General features: G+C 46.6%; 1 protein-coding gene across 14 annotated transcripts in view; it reads left to right on the forward strand.

Annotated features, from left to right (window-relative positions):
• Positions 1 to 14,603, forward strand: part of IFT25 (intraflagellar transport 25) — an 85,815-nt gene that overhangs the window by 13,874 nt on the left and 57,338 nt on the right. For 10 of the 14 annotated variants that reach the window (XM_051857760.3, XM_089300600.1, XM_051857759.3 and 7 more), the window contains 2 exons: positions 3,192 to 3,298; positions 5,120 to 5,188. In XM_051857760.3, the coding sequence (XP_051713720.1) occupies positions 3,192 to 3,298; positions 5,120 to 5,188 (176 nt within the window). Of the gene's footprint in view, positions 1 to 3,191; positions 3,299 to 5,119; positions 5,189 to 12,015; positions 12,174 to 14,603 lie in introns of those variants that run through there. The other 4 variants (XM_089300603.1, XM_089300602.1, XM_089300601.1 and 1 more) reach the window with 1 other exon arrangement.

A 14,603-nucleotide genomic window follows, 5' to 3' on the forward strand; every position in this document is an offset into this window, starting at 1 on the left:
ATGGACTGAGAGAAAATATTTATAATATCTAACAGGATTCCTACACATGTATAGTAAAATTGCAGACAGTTTAATTTTAAGGGGCCAGCATGGTATCACAGCCGGGTAAGCTACTGCCTGTGATGCTGGTGTGCCATATGAGCACATGTTCAAGTCCTGGTTGCCCCACTTCCAATCCAGCTCCCTGCTAGTACTCCTGGGAAAGCTCCTGGAGGATGGCCTAGGTACTTGGGCCCCTGCCATGCACGTGGCAGACCCTAACAGAGTTCTGGGATCCTAGCTTTGGCCTGGCCCAGCACCAGCCACTGTGACCATTTGAGGGGTAAGCCAGTGGACAGAAGATCTCTCTCTAACACTGCCTTTCAAATAAATAAATCTTAAAAAAATAAAATGAGTGAAAAAAAAAACATTTCACAAATGAAATCTATGAATGACAATTACAAGTACTTAGCATCATTAGTTATTAGAAAATGCAATTTAAAATGAAGCAGGATATTATTTCACATTTACTAGACTGGGTAAAATGAGAGAGACTGACAACAACAAACTTTAGCAAGGATATAGAGCAACTGGAACTCTCTGACCTTTCAGCTTACAAACTTAAATATACCTTGGCTGGCACCGCAGCTCAATAGGCTAATCCTCCGCCTGTGGCGCTGGCACACCGTGTTCTAGTCCCAGTTGGGGCGCCAGATTCTGTTCCGGTCACTCCTCTTCCTGTCCAGCTCTCTGCTGTGGCTCGGGAGTGCAGTGGAGGATGGCCCAAGTCCTTGGGCCCTGCACCCGCATGGGAGACCAGGAGAAGCACCTGGCTCCTGGTTTTGGATTGGCGCGATGCGCCGGCTGCAGCGCACCGGCCGCAGTGGCCATTGAGGGGTGAACCAACGGAAGAGGAAGACCTTTCTCTCTGTCTCTGTCTCTCGCTGTCCACTCTGCCTGTCAAAAAAAAAAAAAAAAAGTTAAATATACCTCTACTTTATGAGCCAACAATTCCATTCCTAGTAATTATCCCCAAGATAAATGCAGTCATGTCCACAGAGACACCTGGGCAAGTATGTTTCTAGCAGTTTTATTCAAAATGGTCAAAAACTGGAAACAGGAGCTGACACTGTGAGACAGCAGGTGAAGGTGCTGCCTGTGATGCCAGCATCCCATGTAGAAGCTGGTTTGCAACCCCGCTGCTCCACTTCTGATCCAGCTCCCTGCTAATGGCCTGGAAAAGCAGTGGAAGCTGGTCCAAGTGCTTGGGCCCCTTCATCTATGTGGGAGACCCAGAAGCATTTCCTGGCTCCTGGCTTTGGCCTGACGCAGCCCTGGCCTTTGTGGCCATCTGGGGAGTGAACCAGCAAATGGAAGATATCTCTGTCTCTCTCTGTCTCTCTTTCTTTCTCGCCAGTTCTGACTTTCAAATAAAAATAAATAAATCCTGTGGGGAGCAACTCGGACTATACTGTTACTGGAATTAGGACTTGTTCTGTGCATCTGCTCTCCCACAATGTGGCGCTGGGAGAGAAGAAAACAGCTTCTACACAGCTGCCTCCAGTTCAGCCAATAAACTGTAGGACTTGCTCCTGATTGGAGGAGAGCAGTGTACTCGGCGTGTGGGCAGCCGAGTTGGGATTGGCGGAGGAGGACTATGGGGGAGGAGAGAGACGGCATGCACCAGGAACATCTAAGGGGAACATCTAAGGGGAACATCTAAGGGGAACACCTGTGCAGCCCCCGAGAGAGCCGGCCGGCGGTGTGCCACTCCCCTGCGGAAGTGGGGAATGTGGCAGGGGGAACCGCCCTTCCACGGAGGTGGAAGGGACAGTAGCCAACCCGGGAAGAACCAGCAGCAAACCCGGGGAGGGCCGAGCAGACAGGAGAACAGCGCAGGGTCCTGTGTCGTTCCTCCACGAAGAGGGGGAGCGACAAAATCCTTTAAAAAATAAAACCTGGGAGTAGTCCAAATAGCCAACAAAAGAATGAATAAAAACACTGTAGCATAGTCCTTGGTGATAAAAATAAAAGCAGTGGTGACCTAGGGGCAGTAGAGACTGCTGAGAAGACAAGGAAAATTTCTGGATTCATGGAAGTAGTGTCTATAGTGATTGGGATATTAGTTGTCCTAGGTATTGGTATTAGCATAATAAACATTTATTATCATCAAAACTCATAAATTATGCACATAAGGTTCAATTTACTTCCAAGAGGAAAGAAAAAAAGCTTATATAGTTAAAACAATACTGAGGAGACTAGATTAATAGGTAGTAAGGACCACCAGGTAGTAAGGGACCACCAGGTGTTCAGACAGGAGTGCTAGTAGTTCTGTTCCTATGCTTTGTATTTGTTTATTATTTATTTGAGAGGTAGAGAGACAGATACAATGGTCCCATCCACTCGTTCATTCTCCAAATGCTTTCAGTAACAAGGGTTGTACTGGGGCCAAAGCTGAGAGCCAGGAACTCAAACCAGGTCTTCTACTTGAATGGCCGGAAACCAATTACTCAAGCCATCAAAGTCTGTATTAGCAGGAACCTAGATTCAGGAGCTGAGCCACTAATTGAATCCAGTTACTCTGAATTGGGACATGAATATCTTATTCACTAGGCTAAATGCCCACCTATGTTCCTATGGTTTAGAAGAGAACAGTTGTAAGGAAGAATTATTAAAGTTGGGGAGGATTAGAAGCAGAATTAGCCATTAGAAAGGGTCAGAAAATAAAAATTAGTAGTTGTTTTTATTTTTAAAGATTTATTTATTTGATTTTTTTAAAAGATTTATTAAATTTTTTTTGAAAGGCAGAGTTAGAGAGAGAGAGATCTTCCATCCATATTCTTTCCCCAAATGGCCACAATGGCTGGGGCTGGGCCAGGCCAAAGCCAGGAGCCAGGAGCTTCTTCCGGGTCTCCCACGTGGGTGCAGGGGCCCAAGCACTTGGGCCATCTTCCACTGCTTTCCCAGGCACATTAGCGGGGAGCCAAATGGGAAGTGTAGCAGCTGGGAGTTGAACTGGTGTGCTAGCAAGGAGCTGGATTGGAAGTGGAGCCCTGGAGACTTGAAGCAGCACCCATACAGGATGCGGGTGTTATTTAATCCTCTGCGCTACAATGCCAGCCCTGTTTATTTTTTAAAAAGTGCTTGTTCATTAGAGTTTTATGATTATCACTTCTATTTGGCTAATCCTCTTCCTTTAAAATTAACAATAGGAATCCAGAAACGTTTTGGACTACCACAGGAATGTTTCCTCAGGAGTTCATTATATCTTTTCACAAACATGTAAGGATCGAAAAGCTTGTAATCCAGAGTTACTTAGGTAAGCAAGTCACGTGTCACTCTCCCTCACCCTTAAATGTCTCCGTGGGCAGAGAGCATATGTGTGAACTTTGGCAGAACATGATTTTCCTTCTCAGCATGGAAGCCAATTAGATGGCTGGGGTGGGAGGGTGAGGTTTATAGGTGCATGGCCGCAGGCACACTAGCCTCACTGGAACTACAGAACTGAGCCCCTTCCAAGGCATACAACCATGCACTTCACTCTGTGAGAGTCTTTGGCAGAAGACCCTGTTGGGAACGTAGGAAATCAGCCTGCCAGGACACCAGGTGCTGTGACATCTTTCTATTCTAGACTCATTTGGCGTGGGGTTCTCTGTCAGATTCTTGCTGAAGATGTGATAGCCCTGATGATTCACAGTGATAGTTCTTCTATTGCTAGTGGTATTGTCTCGTTTGGGTTCTCCCGTGGTGGCTGGGGGTAAGACCAGTGCGGAATCATGACACAGACACTGGGAGTTGGGTGGAAGCAAGCTAGTGCTCATTTATTTCAGTTAGTGCAGCAGCTTATGTAGGGGTTCCAACCAGTCACCTCAGAGGGCGTTTCTTTAGTTGGCCTATAGGTGCTGGTTGCTGGACAGAGTACTTCTGTGGCTGCTCCCTGCCCCCATTTCCTGGTCGCTCCTTTAAACATGGCTTGTGGCCGCCAGCGCCATCTTCTGTGATGGCTTGTTTTCTCCACATAGTGGCATCTTCTTTAGGAAGAGAATCCCCCAGTGAATACCATTATAATCCTCTCTATGTTTATTGAAGACAAATCATATCCCAGATGGTTCAAATGCAGAGGCTTTATTGATGGAACGACTTAGAGAATTATGGCCTGGGCTAAGGGACCAAACAAAGGATGAGGAGGCCCTCAGAAACTGGCCAAAGCAGGAAGACATTCACACTCCTGGGACAAGGGAAGGAAATAGTGACAGGGGAGCCTAGTGAGCACCAGAGCCTATGCCAGAGGGGCTGCCCATCAGGAGCTGGCATTATGACGGGACATGGTACTGTCAGAAACAGGGTGCTGTAGCTGGAGGGAGTGCAGATAAACTCACCTGACTTCACTGCTTCACTGTCCTCTGGCATCCACTTGGTGCCAAATCCAACCAGCAACACATGCGAGAGTCTAGGCAATGCAGTCTACAGAGATCAGCCACTCAGGACACAGAACAGAATGGAGAAGGAGAGCAGTAGATCCGGTACAGCAGAGACTAGGTCAGGGACAGTGGAAAAAAGCCAGTACAGAAGGAGGATAGCTGTGCTCCTGAGATGTCTCCTCTGTCGTTCATAGTCGAGGCTCTGGAGCCAGACAGGCCACAAGCTTGCATTCTAGTTCTGTAACTACTAGCTCCATCCTGTTGAACACCGTGCCTGGCTTCTCGAAGCCTGTTTCCTCATCAGGAAAGTCGGTTACTAATACCTTTCTCGCAAGAGTATAGTCAACAGTGAGTGAATAAAAGTGCCTGACTTACAGTGGGTTCTCTGTAAAGGTTTATGACTAAAACCACACAGTAGTGGTACAGATACTAGTAAATAAAAAGGGGGGTGGTGGTTCCAAGTTTTAAAAAGCCCTACTGTCTCTATTGTATAATTACAAACATTTGTAAGATTATAGTTATACAAGAAAGCACTTTGCCACAGAGATTTATAGAAACACATGATGGATAACTTCCAGAACATGGTGTTCTTAGTCCCAGTACTGTGTAGTCCCACCAGTGTGTGGCAGTAAGATGTGGCGGGATGGGGGTGGGGGCACACAACATAGAATCTGGTAGGCAATTTACTCTTTACTTACTGTGTTTATTTATATTGTCAGTGCGGACCTTGAGGATCGAAAAGAGCACATCTAAGGAGCCAGTTGATTTTGAGCAGTGGATTGAAAGAGGTATGTGCTTATCTCAGCAGCACTGCTCTGAGCATGGAGGTGGAGGCCGTTGCCCTCTGACTCTGCACTTCCAGTCTGCCTACATTCTGTGAAGGATGATTTTAATGATTCTTAGGACACATGTAGGGCCTAAAAAAAGGCAGGTTTGGATATGAGACTATTTCTTCACTTATTGGCTACATAACTGTTAACATATTACTGAATTTCTTTGAATTTCAGAATCCTTATCAGAAAAATGGAAATGATACCTACCATTTTTTAAAGATTTATTTATTTGTAATATTTATTTTATTTTATTATTTTTTTTTTTGACAGGCAGAGTGGATAGTGAGAGAGAGAGAGAGAGACAGAGAGAAAGGTCTTCCTTTTGCTGTTGGTTCACCCTCCAATGGCCGCCATGGCCGGCGCACCGCGCTGATCCGAAGACAGGAGCCAGGTGCTTATCCTGGTCTCCCATGGGGTGCAGGGCCCAAGGACTTGGGCCATCCCCCACTGCACTCCCTGGTCACAGCAGAGAGCTGGCCTGGAAGAGGGGCAACCAGGACAGAATCCGGCGCCCCTACCGGGACTAGAACCCGGTGTGCCGGCACCGCAAGGCAGAGGATTAGCCTAGTGAGCCGCGGCACTGGCCCAAGATTTATTTATTTGAAATGCAGAGTTAGAGAGAGAGGGAAAGACACGGAAAGAGAGAGAGAGAGAGAGAGAGAGAGAGATCTTCCATTTGCTGATTCAGTGGCTGCAACAGCCAGGATTGGCTAGGCTGAATCCAGGAGCCAGGTACTCTATCCACCTTTCCCATGTGGCTACTAGGGGCCCGAGCACTTGGGCCATCTTCTGCTGCTTTTCCAGGAGCATTGGCAGGGAGCTACTTCAGAAGTGGAATAGCCAGGACTCAAACTGGTGTATATATGGGATGCCAGCATAGCAGGCAGTGGCTTAACCCACTGAGCCACAATGCTGGCACCAGTACCTACCATTTAAAGTTTTTGTGACAGGCCTGCTTTGTGGGTAAAGCCACCACCTGCAACACCAGCATCCCATATGGGTGCCAGTTCATGTCTTAGCTGCTCTGTTTCTGAACCATCTTCCTGCTAATGACCTGGGAAAGCCAGCAGAAAATGGCTCAGGTGTTTGGCCCCCTGCCCCCAACATGGGAGCTCCTGGCTTCTGTCTGACCCAGCCCTGGCCATTGTAGCCATCATAGGAATGAACCAGAAGATGGGGTATCTCTGTCTCTCTGTGACTCTGACTTTCAAATAAATAAATCTGGGGGCCGGTGTCATGGCTCACTTGGTTAATCCTCCACCTGCGGCTCTGGCATCCCATATAGGCATCGGGTTCTAGTCCCAGTCGCTCTTCTTCCAGGCCAGCTCTCTGCTGTGGCCCGGGAGGGCAGTGGAGGACAGCCCAAGTGCTTGGGCCCCTGCACCTCCATGGGAGACCAGGATAAGCACCTGGCGCCATTGCTCTGGCATCTAGTATAGGCTGATGGTGGTGGAGTGGGTATGAAGGGACCATCTATCATATAGCAAGCCCAGAAGCAGAGACCCAGGGAGCACGCTTGACTATATAACTGACCCCTTCATGAGAACATCTGCTAAGGGCAAGCCCCAGTGTCCGAGACCTCCTGCCAGGCCCACCTACCATAATTAAATCAAGTCTTCACACTTAATCCATCAAGCAGGGTTTAAGCAGCTGCATGAATTTGGGGAGCCAAGTCCTGTTCAATCTATAACAGTCTACCCTTGGCTCCCCAGAAGTCATGTTATTTCTGCACATAACATAGAAAAGTCCTAAAATCTTAACTCAGCCTAATATTAAAAGTCCAAAGTTCACATTCTCACGTGAGCTTCAAGGCAAACTCCCTTAATGGTGACCGCAGAACAATAAAAACCAAGTTCCTTACTTCCAGGCTTTGATGGTGGGACAGGTATGGGATATAGATTTCCATTCCAAACAGGGGAGACAAGGAACAGAAAGGATTAATTAGGGCAAAACAAAACCAGAGCAGGGCAAACATTAGGCCCTAAAGCTCCATGTCTGGCATCCTGGGCAACTGTGGTGGAGGCTGGGCTCCCTGTGGCTTGGGAAGTCCCATCCCTTTGGTTCTGTTGGTGACAACCCATGGACTCTCATCTCTGCAGCTCCACTGGGCATTGTCCTGGGAGAGACTCTGCACCACTCCAGCCCCACTTTTCCACTTGGCATTGCCCTAGTGGAGGCTCTTTGCAGTGACTCCTCTCCTGTGACCAATCTTTGTCTAAGCCCTGAGTTGGTCAGAAACATCCTTTGAAACCTAGGCAGAGGCCGCTGTGCCTCCATGGCTCTGTTGGTCTTTCCCCAAGGGGCTGCTCTCTGATGTTTGAAGTTTTACCAGTCTTGCCTGGCACAGTGCTTGCAGCTTTCCTCAGTGTGTGCCTCATGTTTCTGGCACCTATACTTTTCTGAGGTTTCCTCTGCACTCTCATAGCTTCACAAGGCGTTGCTCCCTACAGTAGCTCCAACTCTGCAGTACAACTCTGCTGAGCCTCCCAGGCTTTCCTTTGAATTCTCTGTGGAAGCTGCCAAGTCCCCATAACTCTTGCATTCTATATGTTTGCAAAACCAGCATCACCTGGATGATGCAACAGTATGTTGCTAGCAGGAGCCAATCCAGTCACTTGAGTCAAGGCTGCAGGAGCCTCAGAATACTTGGTCCTCAAGCCAGAATCCAGAGCTGACCCTGGGGTTTCAGGAAGCAATTCTGCCCTCTCAGGCCTTGGCTTGTGATGAGAGGGGCAGCCTCAGAGATTTCTGAAACCCTTAGGGTGTTTCTCCTGTTGTCTTGTTCTTTTTTTTTTTTTTTTTTTTTTAAAGAATTATTTTATTTCTTTGAAAGACAGAGTTACAGAGAGAAAGAGGTCTTCCATTCCTCTGGTTCACTCCCCAAATGACCACAACGGCCAGAGCTGAGCTGATCTGAAGCCAGGAGCTGGGTGCTTCTTCCAGGTCTCCCACGTGGGTGCAGGGGCCCAAGCACTTGGGCCATCTTCTACTGCTTTCCCAGGCCATAGCAGAGAGCTGGATTGGAAGAACAGCCAGGACTTGAACTGGCACCCATTTGGGATGCTGGTGCTGCAGGCTGGGGCTTTAATCCACTGCGCCACAGTGCTGGCCCCTGTCTTGTCCATCAGCACAGGGTTGGTTCCTTTTTACTTTTATTGATCTCTTTCACAAGTGGTTTCTCCACCTTACTTTTCATTCTCCATCGAGCTTTTTCTTTGATATTTCCCTAACCAGACTACAAAATTTTCCAAATTTTTAAAAAATGTTTATTTATTTATTTGAAAGGCAGAGTTATAGAAAGAGAGAAGGAGAGACAGAGAAGAGTGAGAGAGAGATCTTCCATCTGCTGGTTCACTCCCCAGATGGCTGCAATAACTGGGCTGGGCCAGGCTGAAGCCAGGAGCCAGAAGTTTCCTCCAGGCCTCCCACTTGGGTGCAGGGGCCAAGGACTTGAGCATCTTCTGATGCCAGGCATATCAGCAGGGAGCAGGTTCAGAAGTGGAGAGCTAGTACTGGAACCAGTGCCCATATGGGATGCTAGCGCTGCAGGTCATGGCTTTAATTTGCTGTGCCACAGCATCGTCCCTGAAAGAGATCTTTCATCTGCTGGTTCACTCCCCAGATGGCCTGGATCATTTTAGACCTAAGCGAGGAACCTGGAATTCCATCCTGGTCTCCCATATGGTGGAAGGGGCTGCTTTCCCAGGTGCATTAGCAGGGAGCTGGATCGGAAGCGGAGCAGCTGGGACTCAAACTGGAGCTCTGATGTAGGTTGCTGGTGTCAAAAGCGGCAGCTTCACCTGTTACACCACAGTGCCAACCTCAAATTTTCCAAATCATTATGTTGTGTTTCATTTTGCTCCTGATTTTGATCATAAAACTTAACTAACAGCAGCCACTAACATCAATGCTGCAGCCTAAGGTTTGGTGTTTTTGCATCTCTACCAAACAAACCAGTCCACCATCTTTAATTTCAGCCTCCCACAGCATCTTGAAATGGCCTCTAGTCCAATTCCCAGTAGAATTCTCATTTCCACCTGAAAACTCATCAGCCTGGCATTTACCACCCACATTTTTACCAGCATTCCAGGCTTCCAGGCCCTCCCCAGAGTCACCTGAAACACTCTGCCTACAGCATTCTAGGGCTTTTCTAGCCTGCTCTTCCAAACTCTCCTAGTCTTTTCCCATAAGCCAATTCCAAAGATTCCCGGACTTCTTCAGGTACAGTTAATAATAACAGCCCTGCTGCTGGTACTGATTTTCTGTATTTGTCAGCTTTTTGTTATTATAAATATATATCTGTGATCCTGGACAGTCAGGGATCCTGTGTGCCACCATGGCCATGAGAGGTCTTGGCTTCAGTGAGAGATGGCAGTCAGTCCTGAATGAGCAAAGTGAAAGCAAGGCCTTTAATTAAAGAGAATGGCAAAGGATAGCAGGCAGCTCCACAGACAGGGCAGCCCTGTGTGTTGTTTCAGCTGTCCTTTGTGAGGTTTGGCAAAAGGATGTTAGCATCTGGGTCACGGTTCATCTCAAATCTAGAAATAAGAGGGTGTCTTCCAGGAACTCAGGATCCACCTTTTTGTTCTTTACATGGTCACATCCATAGGTTGTCATGGCAATTGTAAACTGTCATGCATGAGAGGAGTTATTTTAATTATGCTAACACAACATGATGAGTGTATAATGAGGGTTAGGGTCTCCTTGAGGCTAGGTTTGGCGCCATGTTGGATTTAGCTAATTCCAACCAGTTCTTTTGCCTGTGTCTTTTTTTTTAGCTCACTTCTGGGTGTGTAGAACTGGGCTTGCCACATACCATCTTACCTGAGAGGAGCTTCTTGGGAAGGAAGAGGTGTTTTGTGGCTGACAGTTGGAAGTTTACAGCCCAGGGTTGGGCAGCACCATTGGTCTGGCATCTGGTGGAGGCTGGCAGTGGTGGGGCAGGGACAGAGGATGAGCACGTGGTGAGCTGGGAAGCACGTGTGGCTAGATAACCAACCCTCTCATGAGGACTGCCTTATGAAGGCAAGGCCCCAGTATCCTGAAGACCTCCCGCCAGGCCCTCCTACCAAAAGCCATACTTAGATCAGGTCTCCACTGTTAAGCCATCAATCAGGGTTTGACTATCTACACAAATTTAGGGAGACAAGTCCTCTTCACTCCATAACACCCTCCTGAAATATCATGAAAATAGCAAAGTCATAAGTCTGCAAGGACAAAAATACAAACAACGGGAAAATTAAGCAAATACAAGAGATCAATATATATTATAATGGAGGGAAAGCAGATTGAGGAGTAGTAACTTCTGTAGCTGATTGCACTCCACCTAAGTGCCTGCCAAAGAAACTATCATTGAAAAGTAAGCCATTTTGCCACACAGAACCCCAGAAAGATCTGGAACTTGGCAACAGGTACCAGGGAAAGTTTGAGTAGAACAGGGCCCAGATAACAAGGGTGATTTGAATCTCTATATAAGATAGTGGTTGGACTCTAGGTACCTTCTCCCACCCCTCAAGGCTAAGGGACTGCTCCTTTCTCCCACAGACCTCCACCACCACGTTCAAGAGATGCATAGGGACAAGCAACCACATAGGAAACCAGGAAACCAAGCATAGTACAGAGAGTGAATGAGACAGGGAATTGAAAACAGGCATTGGAAGTAGAAACCTACTCTAGTTTCTGCTATTAATGACAGCAACTGAGAGCATAATACAAACTAGGAAATTAGAGGACTTATCTTTGGAGAAAGTGAATGGCCCCAGAAAAAAGATCTGTGGCTTCTGACAAAGGCCAGTTCACTCTTCTTCTCCCTGTTGACATCTATCAGTCCAGACGCCTGGTTCATGCACAGTTTTGAAATGGTTTGTTATTCATAAGTAACAAAAGACAGCTAAAGATAACCAGATATTTCATGAAGCCCTCAAATTCTGAGTATAATCAAGCCTTTTGCTCTTATTTCCTATCTGTAGGAAATATAGAGGATAGAACAAATTAAATGAAACCACAAGGGGGCAAGATGACAAAATCTAGAATGAGATGTGCTGCAGGACAACTGACCTGGTCTCTTCAACAAGTCAGTGGCTTTAAAAAATGTGTTTGTGGGAGAGGAAGCAGTTCAAGATTAAAAGAAACTTAATTCTGATTTGAATTAGCCAACTATAAAAGACATTTGAAGGACGACAGTAGGGACTGGGAATTATATGATATTAAAGCATTACTTAAGTGTTTGTATAATAATGATGTTGTGGTTATGTAAAAATGATCTTTATTTTATTTTATTTTATTTTTGACAAGCAGAGTAGACAGTGAGAGAGAGAGAGACAGAGAGAAAGGTCTTCCTTTTCCATTGGTTCAACCCCCAGTGGCCGCTGCGGCCGGCGCACCGTGCTGATCTGAAGCCAGGAGCCAGGTGCTTCTGGTCTCCCATGCGGGTGCAGGGCCCAAGGACTTGGGCCATCCTCCACTGCACTCCCGGGCCATAGCAGAGAGCTGGACTGGAAGAGGAGCAACCGGGACAGAATCCGGCGCCCCAACTGGGACTAGAACCCGGTGTGCCGGCGCTACAGGTGGAGGATTAGCCTATTGAGCCACAGTGTTGGCCGATCTTTATTATTTAGAGATGGAAAGTCACATATTTAGAGGTTAAGTGTCATAATGTCTCTTATATTTGCTTTAAAATGTTTTATAAGGGGCTGGCATTGTGACACAGTGGGCTAGGCTGCTTGCAATGCCAGCCTCCCATATGGGAGCACCGGTTTAAGTCCCAGCTGCTCTACTTCCAGTTCATCTCTCTGCTAAAATGCCTGGGAAGGCAGTAGAGGATGGCCCAAGTACTTGGACCCCTGACACTGTCTTGGGAGACCAGCTCAGAGTTCCTGGCTCCTGGCTTCAGCCTGGCCCAGCTCTGGCTGTTGCAACCATTTAGTGAGTGAACCACAGGATGGAAGATTTCTCTTTTTCTCTCTCTCTGTTGCTCTACCTCAAATAAATCTTTAAACTATTTTAGTAAAAAATGAAATCATCTATCAAAACTATGTTGGGGCTGGCTTTGTGCTGTAGCGGGTTAAAGCCCTGGCCTGAAGCACCGACATCCCATATGGGTACAGGTTCTAGTCCCAGCTGCTCCTCTTCTGATCCAGCTCTCTGCTATGGCTTGGGATAGAAGATGGCCCAAGTCTTTGGGCCTCTGCACCCACATGGGAGACCCAAAAGAAGCTCCTGGCTCCTGGCTTTGGATCGGCTCAGCTCCAGCTGTTGCGGCCATCTGGGGAGTGAACCAGCAAATGGAAGACCTCTTTCTCTGTCTCTCTTTCTGTAACTCTGTCTTTCAAATAAATAAGATAAATCTTAACACACACACACACACACACACACACAAAACTATGTTACTGTGTTCTCTCTTTTTCTATGTATCCTGGAAATTTTCTACTTTTTCCTCACTAAAAGAAAATAATAATAAAAAGGGGGAAAATAAGCAAATAAAAAAGAGGTTATCGTTTAGTTCTGGTAGAGAAGTTGTATAAGAAAGAAAATGTCACCATAACTTAATAGTTATTTCAGCTGTGAGTAACATTTATGTAGACATAATCATATAACTGTCAAGTACTGATTTCAAAATTGAGAGGATAAAAGGAGGGAGAAGTTACAGGAGAAAGAAGAGAATATTGGTTTAAGAAACCTAAATTTTCATATGCCATAATATAATGTCAATAAAAAGTTGACCAAGAAGAAAAGGAATATAAGCATACTGTTCTAGGGAAAACAGCTTAAAGAGTTGAAATCATTTCCCACAGGGCCAGCACTGTTCATAGTAAGTAAAGCCTCCACCTGTGACACTGGCATCCCATATGGGCACCAGTTTGAGTCCTGGCTGCTCTATGTCCCATCCAGCTTCCTGCTAATGCACCTGGGAAAGCAACGGAGGATGGTCTAAGTGCTTGGTCCCCCGCACTCACATGGGGGACCTGGTGGAAGCTCCTGGCTCTTGGCTTGGGTCTAGCCCAGCCCTGGTTGTTACAACCGTTTGGGGAGTGGTACAGTGGATGGAGGATCTCTCTTCCTCCCTCCCTCCCTCCCTCTCTCTCTCTCTCTCTCTCTCTCTCTCCCTGTCTCTTCATCTGTCTCTGCGATTCTGACTTTCAAATAAATAAGAAAATCTTAAAAAAAAAAAATTGTTTCCCGCTAGAGAGAGGGACTGGAGGAGAAAGGAGGGGTAAAGCAGGGGTTACTGTTCTTCCTGATCTCAGAGGAGGGTCACGAAACAGAGACATGTCACCCACAGTCTCATTCCCAGAGACTTCCCCTTTTGTACTGAGTGGCTTTTAAAGTCATGTACATTAATCACTTTGATAGAAATAATATTAATGTCTAGTAATGTCGATAGTTGTATCAGTTAAACATTTCATGTTTCCAGAAGAATGCTTGATATTAACTCATGGCCAAATAAATTAATCTGGCCTCCAGTTATATAAGTAAAGGTTTTTAAAACTCAGCTGCCAGGAAAGATCCCTTGCACGGGGCTCAGAATTCTGCATTGCAGTGAAAATGCACTGTGAGAATCTGAGCCCTCGTGGCCATTCATGGGGACGGTGAAATGGCTCCTTTCAGGCCTCTTATTACTCTTAGTGACTTCATCCATAAAAGGGATTTTCATGATTTAAAAATGTCTTACTTTATATTCTTTAAATGTAACTTACATTTGCATTTCATTTTGCTGACAAAGATATTTTATAGGTTATGAAATGTTTGTCTTTTTTTAACCTTCTGTATCAACTCTCTCTGTTTATATCATTTTTTTTTAAGATTTTATTTATTTATTTGACAGGTAGAGTTACAGACAGTGAGAGAAAAACAGAGAGAAAGGTCTTCCTTCTGTTGATTCACTCACCAGATGGCCGCAATGGCCGGAGCTGTGCCGATCCGAAGCCAAGAGCTGGGTGCTTAGTCCTGGTCTCCCACGTGGGTACAGGGGCCCAAGCACTTGGGCCATCTTCTACTGCCCTCCCGGGCCATAGCTGAGAGCTGGACTGGAAGAGGAGCAACTGGGACTAGAACTGGCACCCATATGGGATGCCAGTGCCGCAGGCGGAGGATTAACCTATTGTACTATGGCACCGGCCCCTGTTTATATCAAATTTCAACCCCTACCCCAAACATTAATAACTCCTTTACATCTTTTTTTTTTTTTTTTTTTTTTAACAGGCAGAGTGGACAGTGAGAGAGACAGAAAGGTCTTCCTTTGCCGTTGGTTCACCCTCCAATGGCTGCCGCGGCTGGTGCGCTGCGGCTGGTGCGCTGCGGCCAGCGCACTGCACTGATCCGATGGCAGGAGCCAGGTACTTCTCCTGGTCTCCCATGGGGTGCAGGGCCC

Source organism: Oryctolagus cuniculus, chromosome 7 (genome assembly GCF_051225735.1).
Source record: "Oryctolagus cuniculus isolate XC-2025 breed Fujian yellow rabbit chromosome 7, ASM5122573v1, whole genome shotgun sequence".
NCBI lineage: Eukaryota > Metazoa > Chordata > Mammalia > Lagomorpha > Leporidae > Oryctolagus > Oryctolagus cuniculus.